Source organism: Dermacentor silvarum, chromosome 3 (genome assembly GCF_013339745.2).
Source record: "Dermacentor silvarum isolate Dsil-2018 chromosome 3, BIME_Dsil_1.4, whole genome shotgun sequence".
Classification (NCBI taxonomy): domain Eukaryota; kingdom Metazoa; phylum Arthropoda; class Arachnida; order Ixodida; family Ixodidae; genus Dermacentor; species Dermacentor silvarum.
The window spans coordinates 9,673,953-9,697,721 of NC_051156.1; the positions used below are offsets into that span (position 1 = coordinate 9,673,953).

General features: G+C 46.7%; 1 protein-coding gene across 1 annotated transcript in view; it reads right to left on the reverse strand.

Moving 5' to 3' along the window:
• The window catches only part of LOC119445314 (zinc finger protein 425-like), a 105,644-nt gene that overhangs the window by 58,556 nt on the left and 23,319 nt on the right, over window positions 1–23,769 (reverse strand). The window contains exons 11-14 of the mRNA XM_037709628.2: window positions 18,155–18,185; window positions 9,754–9,814; window positions 4,839–5,046; window positions 3,635–3,952 (exon numbers count right to left, since the gene is read on the reverse strand). Coding sequence (XP_037565556.1) covers window positions 3,635–3,952; window positions 4,839–5,046; window positions 9,754–9,814; window positions 18,155–18,185 — 618 coding nt within the window. The remainder of the gene's footprint in view (window positions 1–3,634; window positions 3,953–4,838; window positions 5,047–9,753; window positions 9,815–18,154; window positions 18,186–23,769) is intronic.

The window sequence follows — 23,769 nt, forward strand, 5'->3', positions numbered from 1 at the left end:
CTCTGCTGTCTCTGTTCGATACGCCGAGCTCGTTTTTCTTCTGTCCCCGCAGCTAGTTGCCTCCTCCTGGTTTCATTCCGTCGTTGATCCGCGGCCCTGGCACGAGATGCCTAACTAGACGACGAACCATCCTCATCTGAATCCACTCACCTGGCCGCTTCGTACTTACGACGCTTCTCGAGGCGTGCGGCTCGTTCTTCCTCCATCTCCTCGACTTGCTGTCTCTTCTTGGTTTCGTTACAACGACGAAGCCTGGCTTCTTTCAGTCTCTCCGACTCACTTTCCATATCTGCTGATGAATCCCACCGAGCCGCCCCTCCTATATATACGATGCAACGCCGGCTCCTCCTCTGTTGTTGCAACGTGGTTTCACCGGCTCCTCCTCCGATGTCATGCCAGATGGCGCGGCGTGCGGCGCTGCCAGCTGCGGCGGTTGCTAGGCAATGGCTCAGCTCGCTGTGTGGCCACCAGCCATGGCGAAATGGGAAGAATACGGCCAATGTAGCTCTCGCTACAAAAGGCTTGAGTGTGTCAGATATCACAGCGTACTCTAAGGTGTGTTTGCTCAGCTTGGAAACGGGGGACAATGTTTTATCTAGCGTGAGAGAATGTCAAATTAATGATCCCATTTGCAAACACCTGCGCAGGCTGTGTAAAACCAATTGGCCAAAGAAAGCGAATGTTCCTTCTTTCCTCATGCAAGATTGAGCATGCCTTAGCATGATTGATGGTCTCTTGTTGAAAGGAACAAGGCTTGTAATCCCACTTCCGACACCATGTGGTGACAATGCATACAAGCGCAATGCGTTTGCGTGTCGGAATAAACAGTCGACGAGCTGCGCTCTAGGTGACGAAAGGAAAGAACCCCTGTTCCCTCGTGCTGGCCGATAATATACACTCTGGGGGACGTCACGTGGTAAAAGTAGCTTGGCGCACACAGTTGTCACCCAGCTATCTGTCGCGACATCACATGCCGAACACAGGCAGGCGATAACAGCACACATGCTACAGCCAATGGCTCAGTTGGGCCTGGTGGGAAACTAGCGTGTGTGTTATCTCTTCAGGGTCGCCTACTGTGCTTGGCGTTCCCCCTCAAAAACACTACATGTTTGTCCCTTTTTTTCTTTCTTCATGCGACCCGGTTATAGCAAATATTGTTTACATACAGAAGAACCCCGCTGTTGTGTTCCAGGGTGCTGCGCTTCTCGGCTGTTATATCATTTTTGGCCGGTCACGGCATAGCTCCCATAGGATCCAATGCATTTGAAACCCCACTGTTGCGTCGCAACTGTGAGACCGTTCCCGCATCATGCATTGCGAACTGCCACCCCGCGCCGGCCCGAGTAGCCATGTTGACTTTTCATGTAGCTTGACTTGGTGGATTTACGATGAAATAGGCTGCCCAAAGTGCCGGGGGCGACACCTATGACGTATTTTTGCTTTCCGCTAGGGGTGTGCGAATATCAAAATTTTAGAATACGAATTAGAATAATGCTTCGAATATTGAATAATTATATGTACAAGGAGTTATTAGCAAGTTGGGCTAATTCGTTATGTTGGAACATTGCAATTACATTGCCAATGTTAAAAAGCTGGAGTAGTAAGCCGTTATACTAAGACATTGTGTATTTGGCTCATTTGGAAAATTTAGTAATTCCCACTAGCTGTCCTCGCCAGCCTGTGCCTTATTATACCACATCAAATGCTCGTAAACTCGGAGGCATTTGACTCTGTGCCAGTCGTCACTCATTGTGCTTTTTGTCAAGCAATAAGCCCAAACTTGGGGGTGGCACTGAAAAAAAGAAAGAAAAAAAAATCGCCGCCCTTTTCCTGTGGAGAAAATGGGAGTAAGCAAAGCTTGCAGCAAGATGACACTGTCGCAGGCATTCCGCTTCGTTTGCCCTAAAGTCAGGGTCGATGGCTCTTCGCTGACGTTTGGCCTCAACATGGCGCTCCCGCAACTCGGGGTCCGCGACTCTTCACTGACGTTTGGAAGTCCTCATGTTAGAATCAGACGACAAGCTTCACTTACCCCCATTTTCGCGACAGGAGAAGGGCAGATGATTTTGTCTCTTTGGGTCCCATGTGTGACAAGGGTAGTTCAAGGGCGCGTTACAGGTCCCCAAACCCACAGGGGTATATGCCATTGAGCTTGGACCCTTTCTGCACTATCCAGGATTGGCCTACATGACAAGGCTATGTGCTATTGAGCTTGGACCCTTTCTTCACTATCACCAGGATTTGCCCACTTTTCAGCGTGACACTACCACCACCACCGCTGAAACTTGTGAGCCTATTTCACCTCCAGCATTTCACCTCCATCGAAATGCAGCCGCCGTGGTCGGGTGTGCTTTACAAGGTAAAATTTCACTAGCAGTACGGAATTATCGCAAAATTCAGCACAAAATCGCCTCAATATTCTCAGATTAGAAAGAAACAAATGGTAAGAGCCGTGTTTGCTTCCGCACGGCCAGCAATACATTCAATTTGATTTGACTTTTCGTATCCAACCGAATATTCGAAATTTCCTAATCTCTATTTTTCGAATCAAATACGAACATTAAAAATATAATATTCGGTATTATTCGAACTTATCGAATTTGCACAGCTCTAGTTTCCGCCAGCAAAAGCAAGGCCTTTGAGATCCGTATTTGCTAGCTATAGATTGTCTCTATGACGCGTTGGGGCCCTAAAATTGGTTTTGACGCATAAGTGTTCCGTATGAAGTCCAAGGGTGATAACACTGTTGCCGCGCGCCGTATGCTGTATGTGCGAGTGAAAGTGTGCAAGGAGAGCCGACGACCGCGGCTCAATCTCGCTTGCGCAAGAAAGGAAAGCGAGGAGGAAGTGCGCTGTCTTCCGTCACGCTCGAGGCACCCGGAGGAGGGGAGGGACAGGGGGCGGCATTGTACTCTGGTATCAACTGTGTAATGCGCGGTCACGCGGGCCGTGTCTTGAAAGTGATCTGCTTTGGGGGCAGAGTCTAAGTGCGCCGACGACTTATACTGTTGTGCGTGCTGTGTTTTTGCCGCTCAGTTTGTGTTGAAACGATAGACAGTGCCAAGGTCACTTCGCTCGCTGCTGATGCCGCGCTTCCTCATGCCAGCGTTTTCACAGCGAGTGTCAGCAGTCATCGAGTGTGATGTGTTCATGTTTGCCTGTGCGCGCTGACACCACGCTTGTTATAGTTAATAATTGAATGTTTACAAGTTTACACGGATAAAACTACTATCCTTACTTTGTATAGCTGTCTACTAATTTGCTGTCGCAAATGATGCTTCGCCTTTCGGGCGAAACTGTTACTTTCTTTTTCTTTTTGCGAACGTAAGAATTAAAATAAAATTTTGTGCACTTCACCACTAACTCTTATTTCTCAAATTTTCCCATTTCTCGGCTCTTACGTTTTTCCTTTTTTTTACGGTCCCATGAAAAACGTATCAGCAGGGTTCTACTGTAACAACAATGAGATTTTCTTGGTGCTTAAATATTGTTTTAAGTGGGTTCGACTATACAATCGTAAGTGTGTATGCCGAGTGCTATGCCCTTAAAACACCTGGCAAATTTTCTGGACCTGTCCCATCGCCAACAAGGTCAAATACTATTTCACGGAACAGTGGACAAAGTGCTGCGTCACCTCAATCACTGGTTCAGTGGTCGCACCTCCCCGGCCAGTCTGCTGGCGGCGCGTGTGCTTGCGCTGATGCATGCGCAGGCCCCGGTAGCTGGTGAAGGACCGGTCACATAGGGCACAGGCGTGCTCCCCTACAGTGCCTGGCTGCCCTTCAAAGTGCGACCGCTCGTGCGCCTGCAGCGCAGACGCCGAAGTGAAGGTGCGTGCGCAGGCACAACACTGCAGCGTTGGGGGTCCCCTGTCCAGCGAGCCAGTGGCGCCCTCCGCGGTGTCCATGTCATCACCACCGTGCCGTTGCTCCATGTGGCGCTCCAGCCAGGCCTGCAAGCTCAATATCATTATTCAACTGACCACTCAGTGTGATTCCTTTGATGATGCAACTCCAAAACTGGAAGAGCAATGTTTGAGTTGCATTATTCATTTGTGACATTGCATACTTGACCCATAACTTCTGTATGTATATCTCGGGGAATGCTTGATTGATGGGGTTTGACATCTTAAGCAACAAATGGTCTATGCAGAATGCTATAGTGAAGAGCTCCAGATCAATTTTAAATACTCGGGATACTTTAAGTGCACACCAAACATAAATATGAATTTGCCTGTACTAGTAAAATCCTTCTAAAATGCCAAACAAGCCCCTCTTAGCATGAAAGGAGGATGCATAAGCCAGAAACAATGTCCAACAGGTGGCCACACCACGTTGGAGTTCCCACATCATCTTGTCATGATGTCATGAATTCGGACAGGGTCTGTTAGAGCTTAGTTCATTTTCTGTTGATAAAGATGGGCTACCATTTTATTATAAGAGAGCCAAACACTGAACTGGGAGAGTTTCGAGAATAACACCATAATGGCCAAAACATGAAAAAATACTTCAAAATCCATGACATCACACTGACGTAATACCAGCACTGGGGTTTCCAGTCAGGAAAAAAAAATTTTTCTTCGGAAGTTTGTCCTTCATCTCTTCTGGTAATCAACTTTGATATTAATGAAGAGAGAGTTTTAAAAGAATACTTTACATGTCTAAACTGATTTCCCATTTCTCCTTAGTGTCCCTTTAATGTGCACCCAATGTTTGGTACACAGATATGTTGTTGCATTCTGCCCCCACTGGCCACCATAACTGTAAGCTGCACCCAGAGCAACATGCTCAGCAGCACATGGATACATATATAGACCCACGGAGGTAGCCACAGCTCACCAGCGAGCGGAATAGCTTCCCACAGGTGCCACACGAGAGCAGGGCAGGGCTCCGGCGAGGTGGGGGCTGCACCTGCTCAACCGGTTTGGGCGCATGGCTGTCACAGTGATTCTTGAAATCGACCAAGGTGCGGAACTGCTGCTGGCACAGCTTGCAGCACAGCTCCCCTTGTACCGCGTGCAGGCGCACGTGGTAGCGGAGGTCATCCCTGCAGCAAGACCTCTTCCACTTGAGACATGCGCACAACTCATTCTAACAAAACATTTTAAATTCCGGGGTCTTGTGTGCCGATTCTAACTGAAGCTGAAACAATAAAATACCTAGGTTTAACAATCTCGAAAGATTTAAGTTGGAAACCACACGTAGATAGAATTTGTTGAGCTGCAGAAAAGAAGTTATGGTTCCTTCGCCGCAAATTAAAGCTAGCAACCACATCTGTCAAGCTGCTTGTATATTTAACCTACGTTAGACCGATGTTAGAGTATGCCAGTGTCATATGGGATCCGTTTCAATCAGGATTAATAAACCGCATCGAGAAGATACAGAGAAAATCCGCAAGGTTCATTTTTTCCCGGTATTATCGTACTGACTCTGTTTCTGAAATGCTTCGGTTGCTTGATTTGTCTCCACTGGCTCAACGGCGGAAGTTGGCTAGACTTAAATTTCTTTTTTTGTTATCAAAAGGCCACTTCAATATTGAAACCACACCCCATCTTGCTTCCAGGCAGTCTAGAAACGTCAGGTCAAGCAATCATTGCATGTTCTCAATTCCAAAATCATATCTGGACGCGTACGCATATTCATTTTTTCCGCGAACAATTAAGGAATGGAACAGTTTGCCGGTGTCTGTTTTGCAGTCGAGTAGCCTCGAAAGCTTTGAGGAACGTGTTAAAAACCTTGTATGAAATGAAATCTTAGTGGTGTCCAACATTGTCGCATTGTTCTTGAATACATACTGTAGTCTTTCTTTTATGTTGCTTGCGATATCACTGTCACAATGCCACAAACATGTATTTCTTAGTCAAACTATTGTATTTGTATTTGGTTATTTGTTTTGGTGGTTATTGCAGTGTATTTGCAACTTTCATTGCTTCATGTCCTATTTACGTTTGTAAGGTGTTTACATTTTTTACGTTATGTGCAAACTTGCTGTACCCACCCTGTTACGGCCAAGATGGCCAACAGTATTGGAAATAAAAAACCACAATTTGATTATGAGGCATGCCATAATGAGACGGGATTAATTTCAAGCACCCAGGATTCTTTAACGTGCACATAAATCTAAGTACACGAGGGTTTAGACCACCTGGGGTTCTTTAATGTGCACCTAAATCTAATCTGAAGTGAAGTTCTTGCATTTCACCCCCCACAATGTGGTGGCCAGGATAGAACCCCTGACCTTGTGCTTGGCAGCGTAATGCCATAGCCACTAAGCTATCACGGCAGATCAATTGGTCAACCATCAGTCACTTTACTATGCATTGAGAAACACAAAATACACAAAACAGTACAAAGTAAGATGCACCAAAAGACAAGACGTGAAAGACATCAAGCAGCACCTTTGTTCTACATCTTTTGTGCCATTCATTTTGCACTCACAATTAACCAGTAGAACTACTTTGAAACCTTTCTTGACCTTTCCTTTTTGAATTGTTTATAGATTGTCCCACACAGCCTAAATCTGCATGCAGAACATGCTTGCAATTTAGTGCAATCAAGACGATGAATAAGTATAGAACAGTGACGACTTTCAACTGTACCTTTATAGAGTGTAGACCACTTATATAGTGTAGACCGCTTATAACGTAAGTCGTCAGAGTCGCGAATATCCGCACTATAACCAAGGCAACAATTTTGAAGGCCCACACATATGCAAAACATGTACACCAAGCCACCACGCGTATGCGACAGTCGAGGAATGCGGCCAGAATGTTTGCATTCAATTTACAGTCGATCTCGTTAATTCGACCAAAATCACGCGGCGGCACCTCCGAGCGGCATTTCTCCGGCACAGCCATAGAGTAAAAGCTTAGGAGAGACCCCTCAATGTCGCGCGCGAACAAAACAAAAAAAGAAGAAAAAAAAAACACGGCGGAAATTTCACCCTCTCTCAAATGGCAAGGTCGCCGATTCTGCGTTGCGCCGGAACATGCATGTACGTGCCGACGTCTCAGCCACGCTACCGTAGCCACGCGTAGAAAATGACAGTGAACCCTTCTTTCTCCTTTATGCTTCCTCTACTTTCTAGTCACGTGTTGACCTTGAACGCTGCGGCTACGGCGCAGAGGGAAGCAGCGGCGCTGTCCCAGGCCGGCCAACGAAATCTGCCTACGCCAGCAAACGCCCGCTTTCCGATAACGGCAGAAAACGAAACTTCGAGGAGCTGGCGCCGGGCGGGCTGGAGCGGCGGCGCCTGCACGGCGACGGGCGCGCACGGTGACAGTCAAAAGTGAGGGAGCTACGAGGGAGGGTGAGGGGAGCCACTAAAGCGGCGGAGTTGCGGAGGCGAAATCCGCTTCCCTGCCGCCCTCCTCCCTCACATTCCGCCACGGTCTCCGCGTGCGCTCTTCGCCGTGCCGTGCCGGCGCCGTCTGCTCCCAGAAGTTTCGTTTACTGCCGTTATCGTGAAGCGAGCGTTGGCCGGCGTTGGCAGTTTCGTGGCCCTCGCTCGCTATGCGCGCCGCGATATTTCACGACTCGCACTAAATATTCTGGTTTCAGCCTCACTGGCTGTTTGTTCGCACCACGTGCCCTTCTCCTCCACTTTGTCTCTCTTTCTTCGTCGAGCACTCCTTGGGGCGCCCATTTGAGGGGAGCGTTCGCTGTCTCCGCTGACTTCCGTACTCCCAGGCAGCCACACTGTAACCGGTATTTCGATTCCCGCAACTGCACTATAAGCGATACATGGAGTGCTATAGGAAAATTAACGGGAGTCTGAAAAGACCGCACTATATCCGGTCCTGCACTATAAGCAGTTACGTTATAAGTGGTCTATACTGTAGTATATTAATAACAGCAGTGTTTCTTGCACATATATACTGTTGGAATTGCTTGCTTTCAGCAGATTCCATGCTGAACTATGCTATCACTAGTGTTGGTTTCTTTGATGTACCCATGTCATCGCTATTAGCCATGCATCACCAGCTGCTGGGCGGTGGAAACACCTCGGCTTAAGTGCACCTGTTGGCAATGTTTGGCTTTAGAACAGGTGTGGGCAAGTCCATTTTTGTACACATTACTGTTTTACAGAGAGGGCAAAGAAAGCACCCTAGGCCGGTATAATCACTGGGCCTCTTCGATTATACAATCCAGGACTGTCCGCAAACCGTCCGCGGCTTCCGGTCTGACTAGCCCTGACAAAAGAGCGCGTCACAGTCACGTGATCCAGCTGTCGGGGACTGTCCGAGACTTCGGTCGAAGCACCGCGACCGGAAGTCACTCTCCTGGCTGCCGTCGTCTGCTCTTTGCTACTCGTAGATAGCCCCCTACCCAGCGTTTTTATTAGCGTGGCCTCCGCAATGGTGCAGTCTCAGAGGCGTACGTCGCCGACGCAACCATGAAGCTAGCACAGCGTAATCGTAGCCTGGGCGCGTAGAACGTTTTCGCAAAGCGCAGTTTATTACGTCGCGCTAGCCAGCTCATTCCCTGAGAAATTTAAGTGGAATTCCCACATGGACGTAAGCAAAATTGTGGTGGTGGTGAAATATATTTATTGGCCCTAAAATTGCTGTGGAGAAACTCCGAAATCGTGGTCGTGCCAGGTCACTGTTCATGCAGAAAGCACCCGCCTACATCCTCAAAGCTCGCGAGACCGTCTGCTAATTAAAGGCCCGACGCGTGAGAGAGCGCATGTACACCGTCTACTAATCAGGCCTGCACGTCAAAAATGAAACGCTTGAACTTGGTAGCAGAAGGGATCAACATATATGTCAACAGCAACCCGCGAAGCTCCTATTGTATACGACCCCAGCTACCGGCATGAAATAGCCACATGTAATATATGATTCCTTGCAGGTACGCTAGTTTCACTTACCTGAAAAGCAAAATTTACCTGCAATGAGCATGACAGATTTCGTGAAACACAGTAAGAAAAGCAAGCATGTGCGCCTGATCGCTGCGCTTCTTTCTTTAAAAAAAAAAAAACGCGAAGACTAAAGCTACAGCAATTAGACGGCTCGTAAAAAACTTGCGCGATGGCACACAAAGCACCGATGTAACAGAAGCGATAACTCGATGCACAGTAGTTGCCGTCTGGAGCACTCTAAGTACGCAGAAGCACACGGAATCTTTCACAACATGGCGTCAAACACCGCGCGCGCTGCCGTCGTCTGCTAGCTACTTGCGCTTGTCCGAGCAAACATCTGCTGACAGCTCCAACAGTCCGCGGGCAGTCCGGAACTTCCGGTCCGTGAAAAAACGAACGCGCTTCTGACAACACTTGGACTAGTGGGTGGAGCTTCGGAAGCTGTCCGAGCAAAATCGAATGCGGCACAGCAGTCCCAAGCAGTCCGGGACTGTCAGGGACTGATAATCGAAGAGGCCCACTGTGTGGTCATGATGGCTGGCCCTTTTCGCAAACGACAAGCACCAATCAATGGAGCTGGCAATGAGAGTGACAAAATTTGAACGATAACAAATCAGAGGCGGGCACCAAACCGTGTGTTACAGTTTTTTAAATAAAAACCCAGGTCACTGTACATAGGAGTTTCCCAACAAATAAGCATTGTGGTAGCTAGTCAGCACTGGTGTGTGTCGTATGCTTCCCGTAAAAAAAACTTTTTGTTTTTTTTTTCATAACCACAGTATATATATGCACCAACCGGCTCAAATCAGGACTTTGTGGTTGAAAATTGCGAGCACTGTACCATCCCAAGTAAGCCACAAAGAAACATGCAAGAAAACATGCGTGGCTCACGCTGAGTCGGCTGAGTAGTTGCACACCATGCACATTGGGACGGAGGGGCTGGCAACTGCTTCTGGAAACAAGAAGCAGACAAGCAAATAGTACATCCTGTAGAAAGGCAGAGTGAAATTCGTGAAAAGGAAAATGCATGTGAAAGTGACATGAAGCTACAGTAGTGAAACGTCTTTTCCGAGAAACCCACGGGACTTTCCTTTGCAGCACCGTGCTAGTTTCGGGTGGACAACAATTTTTCACTTCCACGAAGCAGCAGGTGAGCTCAGGAAGCCACAACTCACATTAGGCAAATTCAAATAAGCTTTCCAGATGCACAGGTGCCCACCGTTTTTTGCCCCTTCGAGAAGTGGACCTTTCAAGGGGAGACTAAAGTGAAATACTAAATCAGTCCAGACTAGCACATTACTGTTCCAAGACTCTAGCAGTATATGACTTTAAATGAGCTATGCTGAAAGACTGCTCTGGATTCAGTTAGTACATCAGGGACCAAGTGGCTGTGTACTTCACATCTTGCTGCTGTTACGCGGTTTATTTACACTAATGCAAATCAGTCGACGGTAAGCACAATGCAGTCCAAATCCAAACAAGTACGAGCTTCGGTCTGATGGCCAGTGCCAGCCCTGTGGCTCGCGTTTTCTTCTTCTTTTTTCGGTCTTGCCACTAGTACCAGCACCAGTGGCTCATGTTCTCTTCACTACACTACGTATATTTGTGTAGTCTGCAAGAGACAGTGTAATGCTAGCACCTTGCGAGGTACTGATAGAATCTTTTCTTTTTTTTGCTGCTAAACTGTGCATCAAAAGTACAAAAACAGTAGAGGCACATCGGCAAGTAGAGGCCTGCATTGCAATGATGATTGCTGCGGCAATGGTCAACCCATCAGCACACGGTTAGAAAACACGCTCCACTGCGATGCGTGAAGGAGGGGTGATGATGCACCAATGCCAACTCTGAACAAGCTGGTGCCAAGCATGACTGACTGAGCTAAAGCCTCTGAGATGAGGCAACATAGTAATCATAAAGGTTGAAGTTAAGTTGTCACGCTGCATTACAATGCCCCTGTGCTCTCTTGGAAGCTTGCAGCACATTGCATTCATGTGATTTAAGAGAGTGCAAGTTTGGGCTTGTTGGTATTTCAAATTAGTTGATTAGCATACAAAAAAAAAGCAAAGACAGTACAAAAGATGCAGACAATGTGCTCACTCACAAGATCCAATTATTCTCACAGGAATATGTATAGCAGACAGAGTAACAGCTTGCGAAAGTGCATTTGTACAACTTGAGAAAGTAGGACATGAACAGGCACGAAAAATATGTGAGGAAGGTGACACATAGGATAAAAACCAAGTTAGAAAGCATCGAGATTCGAGAATCAATATTACAGGTTCAGTCAATACTGTCATCCCCACTGAGCCACTCTCTGGGCATATTTAAAATCATAGATGTGGCAGGAATTGCCAGCCTGGATGACTTGTGCACTATCTACTGATCTCTCCCCAAAATAGTCCAGTCATCCACTGCAGCAAGTGACTTGGCAGGGATAGTAGTATCAGCTGAATTCATATTCTTGCTTCTCAATGCTTTCTAGCCTTTGTTGTTATGGTAAATGTCACCTTGCTCATAAATGTTCCTTGCCTGCTCATGTCCTGCTTTCTCAAGTTGTACCTATGAACTTGCACAAGCTGTTCCTCTGCCGGTTATATTAATGCTTGTTAAAATAAATGAGTGTTGGAGGCAGGGTTCGCACAGAGAATATGACTCCATAAATTCAAGAAAAATCAAGGATTTGTGTTTGGATTATGAACATCAATATACGTCCTGTTGTGTTTGTTTTCGATTCTTGTCCTTGTCTTCTTCGTGCTGCTTCGAGTTATACTTAAGGATTTAAAGGTTGCTGAAGACCAAAATATAAGAACGCTGAAACAAGCTTTATTCATACACATAAACTAAAAATATTCAAATTTGCGTCTTAGCTGCAATTTTTTACAGCTAAGCAGGCTTCTGAGTTGGACATGCGAATATGCTGTGGGCCTCCTGATTTGAGAACCTACGACAGGCAGCAAACGATGCCAAACCCAAAAGTGGAAAGGCGCCTGTTCTTTACCGTCGGCGCCGACGAGCTGACGATAACCCACAGAAACCCCATGCCATAAAAATGGAAAAACTTTTCAGTTTTCCGGAAGAAAACTGTAGTAAAGCAATACTTTCAAAGCAATAGAAGATTGAGACTTAGAGATTGACTCCAACCAAATAAAGAAATTTACTAGCCCGACGTTTCGGAACCAATTCGGCTCCTTCTTCAGGGGGTATTCTTCGGAGGTGGCGGTGTGCCGCTTTTAAAAGGTCCATCGTAAGAAAGGAGCGGAAGGGGGGGAGAGCGTAAGGTGCGAAGACACTTGGATGGCACCTGTTCTAGACAGACAAAATAGGTGGTGGGGGTGGTGGGGGGGGGGGGGGGGGCTTTGGCGTCGCTGGTCGGCTGGGTTGTCCGATGCTGGGAATGCGTTGACGAGGGGCGGGGGGGGGGGGGGATGTTTTGGTGTTGCTGACCTAGAGCGGGGGTTCCTTTCTTCCCTTCGTCGCGTCTGCAAGGCCATGAATATACAAAGAAGGAAGGATGCCCTTCACGTAGTTTATATTACCCGCCGTGTTCTGAATGTGCCACGACTCCAGTAGCAGCCTTTTTCGCCAGTTTGTCTCTGTTTGAAGGATTTGGGTTTCTCGGAAAGAGATCTCGTGGTCGGCGTCTTCGGAATGTTCGGCGACGGCGCTGCGTATTCGGTTGAATGTTCTGACGTCATTTTCATGTTGTCTGAGTCTTTCTTTTAGATTTTTGGTTTCCCCGATGTACGTCGCCGGACAGTCGGCACAGCTGATTTTATAGACGATGCCTTGAGCTTTTTCTTTTGGTGGACGGTCTTTTGGTTTAGGAATGAGGATATTCAAAGTGTTCATCGGTTTATGCGCGACTTTGAGGCCTTCTTTTTTCAATATTCGGCTGAGAGCTTCGCTGGTACCTTTGACGTATGGGATGGACACTCGTTTTTGTGGTCGAGGGGGAGTCAACGGTTGGAGGTCTCGTAGTTTGTTTTTTCTTTTTTGTTGTCAGGTTGTTTTTCGAATGAATTCCGTTGTATAGCCCTTCCTTTTGAGTTCATTGAGAACCGTTCTCCTTTCTTTCTTTTGATCTGATTCCAATGTGCAATTAGTTTTGACTCTTTTCAATAAAGAATTTATGACCGATGCCTTGTGGTTTGCCGGATGGTTGGATGCGAAGTGTAGGTAGCGGCCTGTGTGGGTTGGTTTTCGGTAGACTGAAAATTTTATATTGCCGTTGGTTCGTGTTACTTGTACATCTAGGAATGGTAGCGATCCGTTTTGTTCGCGCTCCGACGTGAACTGTATATCCGGGTCTATGGAATTTAAGTGGCTCTTCAGGTTTTCGACTTGCGACTCCTTCACGATACAGAAGCAATCATCCATGTACCTAAGGAAAACTTTTGGCTTTGGGGAAAAAGTACTCAGAGCTCTGTCTTCGATATTCTCCATAGTTAGGTTAGCCATGGTGACGGAAATTGAGGCCCCCATGGGAGTTCCTTTCACTTGCCTGTAGTAGCTGCCTCGGAAGGTGAAGTAGGTATTTGACAGGCATAACTCTAGAAGGCGGCAGATCTCATCTACACTCAAGGGGGTTCTCTCGTCGAGTGTGTCGTCGCGTTCCAGGGCGTCCCTTGTCGCGGATATAGCTAACTGAATGGGTACTCTGGTAAACAAAGAGATCACATTAAAAGAGACCAGGCATTCATCATCTTCGAGGCGTACATTTGATATGAGCTTGATGAAGTTTTCGGGGTTGCGCACATGGGATGCTCTCCTTCCGGTGATGGGTGATATAATCTGGTGCAAGTATGTGGATAGTGATCGAAGTGGGGAGCACGAAAAGTCTACGATTGGCCGTAAGGGGATTCCAGGTTTATGGAGTTTTGGCAAGCCGCAAAAGACTGGTGGTGCGGACCCGTTCCTGCACATTAACTTTAGTTAAAGTTTTCGAGAATTTGGGTAGTTTCGGAAAATTTCGACCAGCGTCTTATTCAGTACTGATTGGGTCTTTGTGGTGGGGTCCTGTTTTAATTTTTCATAGTCTTGGCTGTTGAGTAGGGTAAAGTCTAAGCCCCACCACCACCTCTTTCGTCTGTCAAGAACAGGCACCCCGTCAAGTGTCTCCCCACCTGACGCTCTCCCCCCCCCCTCCTCTCCTTTCTTACGATGGACCTTTTAAAAGCGGCACACCGCCACCTCCGAAGAATACCCCCTGAAGAAGGATCTGAATTGGTTCCGAAACGTCGGGCTAGTAAATTTCCTTATTTGGTTGGAGTCAATCTCTAAGTCTTAATTAATTTTCGCAACCAGACAGGTAATTCTGTCGAAATGTTTAGCTTCAAGTCTATACGTGCAGACTTCGGACAAGAGGCAGTGCAACTTGCAAAGAACTATATCAAAGCCCTGAAAGGCATCTCCACCTTCAAGACCCACCTAGACTTCACCCGGAAATGCAAAGAAAAAAACATCGTACCACGAAGTCTCCAGTTACGCCAACCTATCAACACAGCGGAAGGCTGGGACATCATCAACAAGGCTCAGCAAAGACTGGTGACAGCGCGGATACACGAGTGCCACACGGTGATTAGGAAGAGAGAAGTCGACGCGTTCTTCGCCAAAAGACAGCTTGAGCACCAGGTACCCCATCTCTTTTCATCAACTGATTCATTTGCAAAGGCCATCGCGTCCTCAGAGGAAAACAAACACCGCGAGACGCAGAAGAAAAAACTCTCTTCTTTAATCAAGCAAACCGAAAAATCAGGAGTATTGGATAGGCACACAATAACGAATTCATCATCGAGGAAGCTAACAACAGAAGAGACTTCAGTCCTGGCAAAAGGTCATAAATTCAACGTCACCACAGATAACCTCCCCCTGCCCAAGATTGTCGCTGCCCTGGAGAGCGGCATCCAGCAGCTGGACCCTAAAGTGCGGGAACCGCTCAGATTAAAAGCAATAGGCATAATAAGGTGCTATAACAACCGCAAAAGAGAAAGAAACTTGTCGTCTGACGAAATAAGAGCGCTGAGATTACTGATAGAAGATAAGAACATTGTAATTCTACCAGCAGACAAGGGCAACTCAACCGTCGTGTTGAACATGCAGGGCTACGAAGAAAAAGCCTCCACCCTACTCAACAGCCAAGACTACGAAAAATTAAAAAAGGACCCCACCACAAAGACCCAATCAGTACTGAATAAGACGCTGGTCAAAATTTTCCGAAACCACCCAAATTCTCGAAACCTTTATCTAAAGTTAATGTGCAGGAACAGGTCCGCACCAGTCTTTTATGGCTTGCCAAAACTACATAAACCCGGAATCCCCTTACGGCCAATCGTAGACTTTTCGTGCTCCCCACTTCGATCACTATCCACATACTTGCACCAGATTATATCACCCAACACTGGAAGGAGAGCATCCCATGTGCGCAACCTCGAAAACTTCATCAAGCTCATATCAAATGTATGCCTCGAAGATGATGAATGCCTGGTCTCTTTTAATGTGATCTCTTTGTTTACCAGAGTACCCATTCAGTTAGCTATATCCGCGACAAGGGACGCCCTGGAACGCGACGACACACTCGACGAGAGAACCCCCTTGAGTGTAGATGAGATCTGCCGCCTTCTAGAGTTATGCCTGTCAAATACCTACTTCACCTTCCGAGGCAGCTACTACAGGCAAGTGAAAGGAACTCCCATGGGGGCCTCAATTTCCGTCACCATGGCTAACCTAACTATGGAGAATATCGAAGACAGAGCTCTGAGTACTTTTTCCCCAAAGCCAAAAGTTTTCCTTAGGTACATGGATGATTGCTTCTGTATCGTGAAGGAGTCGCAAGTCCAAAACCTGAAGAGCTACTTAAATTCCATAGACCCGGATATACAGTTCACGTCGGAGCGCGAACAAAACGGATCGCTACCATTCCTAGATGTACAAGTAACATGAACCAACGGCAATTTTCCCAACCAGACAGGTAATTCTGTCGAAATGTTTAGCTTCAAATAGAAGATTGCCATTAAGCACAGTATGACCCTGTATTAGAAGCCTCATTGGCATTCAGGGCAAAATAACATCGCTATTTCTTCGGCTTCAGAGGGAAAAAAGCACTTGATACCATTCAACAGGCCTTCTATAAATAAAAAATATTTTTCAGACCTTCGTATACAAACTGAGTTGTTATCGGTGCTGGCATACCAATTTGGTTCCCTTTAATAAGAGTAGACCATACTATACATATCGATTTCTAGGAACCCAAGTTACAGATGGCTACGTAGCAACATTCTTGTTACGTAATGTGAGTAGACTCCTGAGCATGTAGAGCATTGTGTTTTATTTTCCAAACAAAATTTGTAACCATAAAACTGTGTTAAACTTTCTGATATTCAACATTTGATATTGAACATCCAGATTTATTTTTCTTCATTGATTTTGATATTCGATTCGAAATCTGCTATTCGGTATTCACACCCCAACTAAAAACTGGTAAGTTAATAAGACTGTCAGTACTAACATTCGTTTCAATGTGAAGGACAATAATCGAGGGCAAGAATATGCTAACATGCTAACAGCAAGAGATGTTGACAATGACCTTATGGGATATAGCAAATATCTTGTTTTATGTGATGCTACCAGACAGTTGCTGCTGGAGAAAGGCATGGTCTGTCCATGACGTTGTGCGATCAGGAAGGGCATTTCAGAGGGTTATTGCATTTGGAAAAAATGAATGTATCATTGCTGACATGCGTCTGCAAATGTGTGTTATTCTGACTGTGATTGAGGCAACAAGATAATCTTGATGGTGGTTTGAGTAAGGGGTGCCTTGAATGTGCATTTTGTACTTTGTTGTTTTTGTGCTCTAGTATGCTAATATTACATTCATGCCTTGCACAGCTATGAACGCATGTGAACTATGAACGCATGTGATATTACGGGTGCCGTTCAGTGTGCTGCAGAAAAGTCTGTTGTATGCATCCCCTGCATGCCTATTTTAGTGCTGGAACATTCATTATATCCACAATAAACTCAAGCTAATTTGGTACACAAAATTTAAAATATATACCGTATTTACACGATTGTAGGTCGACCCATTTTTTCAAATTTGGCAATCCAATGTTGGGGGGTCGACTTAGAATCGAAACCGAACCGTGTACCGCTAGTAACGGTAAGAGAAACGAGAAATCAGGGGCGCTACGGCATGGTTACAACTTTGCACCTACGTTTTTATGGTTACGGTAGAAGCGTAGCGTAATAATTTACTGTATTGCATACATTTTGATTGTGCGCACCACGAGCGCACGGCTCTTGTAGGAGCATCGATCATGGAAGAGCCGCCGTTTAGGGGGTATTGGTAGATGGCGGAAGAGCCGCCGTTAGGGGGTATTGGTAGTTGGCGAAAGAGCCGTCGTTCGGGGGGGTATTAGTAGTTGGCGGAAGAGCTTTTCTTTGAGATACGATTGTTTTCGACGGCCGCTCGCATCTGTCACTTCTGCTGTTGTGCTGAATCATCGCGCCTGTCATGAGTGCCAAGAACTTTCGGCGCTCGTTCTCAGCAGCGTTCAAACGGGCTGCTATCCTCCATGTTGAGGAAACTAACAACTGCGCAGCGGGACGCAAGTCTGGAGTCGGTGAACGTGTGGTGCGGCAGTGGCGGCAGTGGCCTCTCTGGCTACTGTGTGCGGGTGGGTCCTCTCTGCGTGGGGGACTGTACCGCGCGATGTCATGGTGCGGTCGTTCGCGAAGTGTGGACTCACTTTTGATGACGACGTGCTTTGGGACCGCAGCAGCTATGATTGCAGCAGTACCAGTGAGGTCAACTCTAGTGACGATGAGTAGTCTTAGCAACCCTATCAATAAATTTCCCTTGTGTGAAATGCACTCTGTGGTTTCTCCCCCCCCCCCCCCCCCCCCCCCCCATTTTTTTTTTGAGACATGCAATGTTGGGGGGGTCGACCTACATTCGAGTCGACTTACAATCGTGTAAATACGGTACTATGCAATTTGCAACAACAGTTCACAACAGCTTGATGTAACAAATAATTGATTATAGATGTGTTTCTAATAATCACATTTAACTATATCAAGCTTTAAGTCTTGTGCAGCTTAGCACAGATTATGAAAAAAGAATACAACGTAAAATATACTTCTTAAAACAACTGGCTCACTAAGCAAAATAAAAAACAAGACAGTGAATCGCTGTCTTAACTTTTTGTGATTGGAGCATTTTATGAAGCAAACATGGATAACTGGGAACGCACTTATAGAAAAATAAATTGTGAGAGAATCAGTAGCAAAGCCTTACCTGCAATGGGGCTCTCTTCACGTATTGGCTTCTGCAGCAAAAAAAAAAAATACAATAAAAAAAATAAGAGACAATTGCATAAATTTTTGCAGCAGAGCGGCAAACCGAGACTTTTTGTGTTCCATTTCAGTGGAAAAGGTTCAGTTCTAGTTCGGCTACGGAAAAAAGAATAATAAGTAACGGTTCAAACCTGTTCAACCCAGCTTGTACTCGTTTGCATAACTAGGATTAGAGGAAAACAGCGCAAACTAATTCTGTAATAAAAGCTCAATGGTGCATCTGAGCTGCAAAGATCAGCTTGAAAAAAGAAAGAAAGGCGTGCATGCTGTTCTTCAGGACACAAGTATAGTTATTAAAAAGAAAAATGCATTGTGGGAGCACACCTCAGAAGGCATACATCAAAAGCAGTACAGTTAAACCTGCTTATAACAAACCTCCATATAACGAATTCCTGGATATAATGAAGTTTTTCTATTCCCCGCCGTTACTCCATAGAAGCACATGTATTTGAGACCTCTACGTAACGAAGTGGCAGCGGGAGACCCCCTCGATATAACGAATTTTCCCCTCCGACAACCTAGAGATTTCGCCCCGAATTTTGTCATTTTTGCACGAGCAGCAACCGGAAGCACCTTCTCCGCCGCGACGGAATGCGAAGCGAGCGCACGTCCGCGCGCGTGCGAGGCGGGCCTGCACCCCTCAACCCGGCGATCTTGCCACCACGGGCGTGACCTTTCCCTCTCCCTTCATTCAAACCTGATCCTGCCGCTTGCTGCAGCTGGCCTAGCCCGCCAAGCCGGCACTCTCCTTTTCCAGTTGATGCTGCGGACGCGCTGGTACACGCTGTGACACATCACACTCGATGTCCGTGCTGTTAAACGCTGGCGGCGTGTGGAAGCGCCGCTGAAGAAGCGAGCGAAGTGACCTGCGTGCTGTTGTCTATCGCTTCAATGCAAACTGAGCGCCGAGAACACACAGCAGGCACAAAGGTACGAGCTGCCAACGCACCTACACTGCTAGACTCTGCCCCAATGCACATCGCTTTCAAGATACGGCCCGCGCGACCGTGCGCCGCCGCGCAGTACGCAGTTGATGCCAGAGTGCAGTACAACGCCACCCTGCTATCCCTCCTCCCCCGCCGGTGCCTCGAGCGCAATGGAAGAAGATGCGCTTCCTCCCTGCTTTTCTTGCGTGCGCGAGATTTAGACACGGTTGTCGGCTCCCCTCGCACGTTTTCACTCGCACATACAGCATACGGCGCGTGGCGACTGCGTTATTGCACTTGGACTTTATACGGAATATCTATGAGCCAAAACCAATTTTAGGGCCACAACGCGTCATAGACACCATCTTTATATAGCAAATGCGGATCTCAAGGGCCATACTTTTGCTGGCGGAAACTGAAAATACATCATAGTTGTCGCCCCAGGCACTTTGGGCGGCCAATGCCATCGTCAAGCCACCAAGCCAAGCGACATGAAAAGTCAAAATGGCCGCTCGGGCCGACGCGGGGTGGCAGTTCGCAACGTATGATGCGGGAACGGTCCCACAGTTGCGACGCAACAGCAGGGTTACCAATGCATTGGGTTCTATGTGAGCTGTGCCGGGACCGGCCGAAAACGACGTAACAGAGGGGAAAACGCCGCCCCCGGGAACGTAACAGTGGGGTTCTACTGTAACACTATACGACGCCATCGTGAGGCTCGCTCTTCGTTTCCGATGCCTCGCGCTTGTGCGAAACGACACACGCCCACGCAACCGGTACCTGGTGTGACATTCCAAGGATGAGTGCTTCGACGAAAACGGAAAACGGGTGCGCGTTACAATTGAGGGCACGTTAGAATCGAGTAAATACGGTAAGCGTTTCTTTTTCGAATTTTCGTGCCGAACCTGCATATAACGAAATCCTCTTTATAACGAAGTTTTTCGGGAATTAGTCAATTTCATTATATCCAGGTTTAACTGTATGTCATTTCCATCACACCTACTTTAGTTTACGTACCAACGCTATCAGAACAAATTACCCAGTTAAGCAGCACTCCTTCCTCTCACTTATTATACAAGGTTTCCCAGCTGTCACGCACATATAGCTAAAAAATAAAATTAAAATAAGGTGACGCCTTCTATGTGGATGAAACTAATTGAATCTTGTTAGCAGCAACCTGAACAAGCATCCAGTATTTTTGTGTTTTTCCTAATTATTTAGCTTGTAATATCTCATTAACTAAATATTAATTTGTTATACTTACAGCAGATATCCCAACACCATGTTATACAACACACTCAAAAACAACAATTTTAACTGTTTGTGGCAGGCTCTTGACGACTATTTTTTTCCGAAGTTTAAATGAAAGCCCCCAAAGATATAAAAACGCCTAATCATGCCCCCCTTGCGCACTACTACAGTCCTGCCCTCAAACATCAGAAAAAAAGGAACAAAACATGCTCTGTGCCAGACCCACCGACTGGCACCACTTTGACAGGCCAAGCAATTTGTGCTCTCAGTGAGCCTCGCACTTGGGCACACGACCGTTTGCAACAGAGGTAAGCAGAATGCCAAAGCTAAGTTATAAAAAATTGCAGGGCAAGCCACAAAAGGCCAACCCGAACATGGGCATAAATGTAGCAGCCGCTGCTAAGAAGTTTGACGTGTCATATTTATGACCTAAAATATTACGCAGGTGGAATTAATTTGCCGGTTCTTTGAGAGCAGCCCTGCTATGGCATACAAGCCAGACATGACTCAGCATTTTTTTGGGGTGCATTTCTTGTGTTTTCTTTTGAATGCATTGGTGTTCAAGTAAAGATCATCCTGCATTGTTAGAGGCATGCGTTTAGGAAACTGTTCACTGGAATGCATATGTATTTTGCAGCACATTTTAAGGTTGCATATTTTGAAAGTGGTGCTGCTCTTTGGATTTATGCTAAGCAGGCACGACTTCACTACTGAGCTTCAATTTTGCGATTGCAGGTGCTGTAAAGTGAGTAATTCAAAAGTCAATTAGCAAGTTTTAGTTAGCTTGCAAAATTATTGTTGAAGTTTTTCTTGCTGCTGATGTCCACCTAGTCATGTAACTTATCTGCTAAAATGAGAGGAAGCTAGATATAAGTTCCTTTTTTAAAAAAAATTTGCCGCTTCATGAACAAGGCTCTCATGTGGAGCCGAAACGTTAACAATTTTGAATCCTTTTTTGCTTGGTGTACCGACCCCTTCTTTCAAAAAAAAAAAAAAAAGAAGAAGTACCTTGAATAAGAGTTCCACGAAGGGGACAGTTCAGCAGGTGAACTATATTCCAAATGACATTCTGACTAACAAATATCCATGAATTGCTATTTGAACTCCGACTATGAGTCCTCTTTCGTAATATATCATATCGTAATAATATTACCTATATCGTGTGTTCACATTCTCCTCGGGGAATGTGGTTTCAGGCTATGTTTCACTAAATGGTGGCAGTGCCAAGTACAGGTGAGACAGCCTGCCTTGCAAATTGGTCTCAATCTCAAATGGTGCATCTGCATAGTGTGACCGGTAATGGAAGCCCCCACAGACCCTATTGCCACATATGCTACCTGCGTTACATCATCAGCATTACGCAACAAATGTAGCATTACACAACAAATGTTTGGCCATCACGAGTGTACATATGGGCTTGCTAGACCAAACAAGGATTTTTAAGTTTTTTTTTTTTTTTTTTTTTTACTGGTGGCAAAGTGGTTTTGATGCCAAGTACCTAGAATATCATTAATTAACCTCCAAAAGGACCGGAAATATATTCGAATAAAACAGAGTTTCAACTAAGGGGAGCCCCTTTATGTATAGCAGTTCCCAATCAATAAAAAAAAAAAGTGTTGTGCCATGACAGTACGCGCTGTGCCACTGTGAAGCCACATCTCAAGGCAAAGTTTTCCGTGATCTAATGTTTAATTATCTCCTAGGAAACCCTATCCCTGCGTGCTGAACCACCCTTTGCCTCTCTTTCATGGCCGCCCATTTGGCTATTCTTTTCGAGTTGCCATATTGCGATTTGGCGGTGTTACTGAATAGCTTACGTAGCGCCAGAAAACCAGAACTTGGATCACGATGAGTGGCACTCGATGGCGGCAGCGCAGCAGAAGCTGATGATTATCAGCGTTGTTAAAGAGGTTGGCAATGGAGCCATTGGCTAAGATACGTTGTCGACGGGTCGTGCATCCACAAATGAAGACTGCTTTTACAAAGATTTGAGCATTGTACGCAGTTATATCTGCTGGCTAAATGCGCAGATTGTTCTTCTTTTTTTCCTTCTTTCTGGGGTGTTGTAATTGGGGGTGGGAGTTGTATGTGAGGAAATACAGTATCTTTCCTCCATCGGTATGTGACGACATGCGCCGGAAGAAGCCTCCCCTCTCCTTCTTTTTTTTCCTTTCTGCTCCCTTTAAGTGGGATGGGAAAGGAGGGCAAGCGTCGCTCTGTTTGCTCGGGTTCGGTCTCGGCTAACCAAGCGTGTCTTTCCTCGTCATTTGTACGGCGTGCGACATTAGCTAGTGACGCGTCCAACCTTTTCCTTTGGCTCGGGATGCGGTCCATAGGAGTGAGAAATCTTGTCCAAAGTGACCGTTGCGTGGTTTTTGGAGTTCAAATTCGCGGGAGTGTTTCTCTATTCAATTACAAAGGAATTTGCCGGGACCAACAGAGCAGTTCGAATTATCCATCAATTCGAATTAAGAATGAATGAATGAATAAACCTTTATTTGAAACAGTGAGTTAGTTGCCAGTCGAGGTGGGAGGGTCCCTTATTCCAGGAACCCTCTGGCTTGGATCGCCCTCCGAGCCCGGGCGACGAGTTCGCGCTGGTCGACTAGGTCCGGCTTGGAGATCGCAGCCTCCCACGTCTCTGCGAGGAGGGTTGGGTCTGCGTCTGCTGCTATTGGTTGTGTCGTTGTAATGCTTGCTCGGGTGTGCTTGCATTGCAGTAGGAGGTGTGCCAAGGTGTCTGGCACGTTGCAGTGTGGACAGGTGTAGCTGTATATCGTCGGGTGGAAATGATGCAGTAAGCTTCCGTGGGTGAAGGTATTGCTCTGGAGTCGCCTGTAGTCGGTACCTTCGTTTCTCGTTAGTTTTGGATGTGGTGGGGGGTATACCCTGCGTCCAAGCCGATAGTGGTGCAGTAGCGCTTGATAAGTTTGCGGTATTGATTCCGTTTCCTCCGCTGATTTGGGTGGGTGGGACATGTCGAAAATCTCGTGCGGGGAGGCCCGGTTGACGCTTGCGCGGGCCGCGGTGTGTGCCGCTTCATTCCCCTCGAGTCCCTCATGTCCCGGAACCCACATGATGCAGGTGTAGGGGGGAGGAGTGTCGCCACGTTTCAGTATGTTTATCGCTTTGACGGAGATCCTGCCCTTCATGTAGTTGCGTGCCGCTGTTTGAGAGTCGGTGAAGACCACTATGGCATCGTCGCTTGTATGGGTGGCGAGTGCTATAGCGGCCTCCTCTGCTGTGTCCGCGTGTTTGGCGAGAATTGTAGCCAACGCCAGTGTCGTTCCCCTGTAGTCTGTGACGCTGATGGCGAAAGCGTTTCGGCCCGGATACTTGGCTGCGTCCACGTAGCGCGCCTGCGGGTCGTTACGGTGCT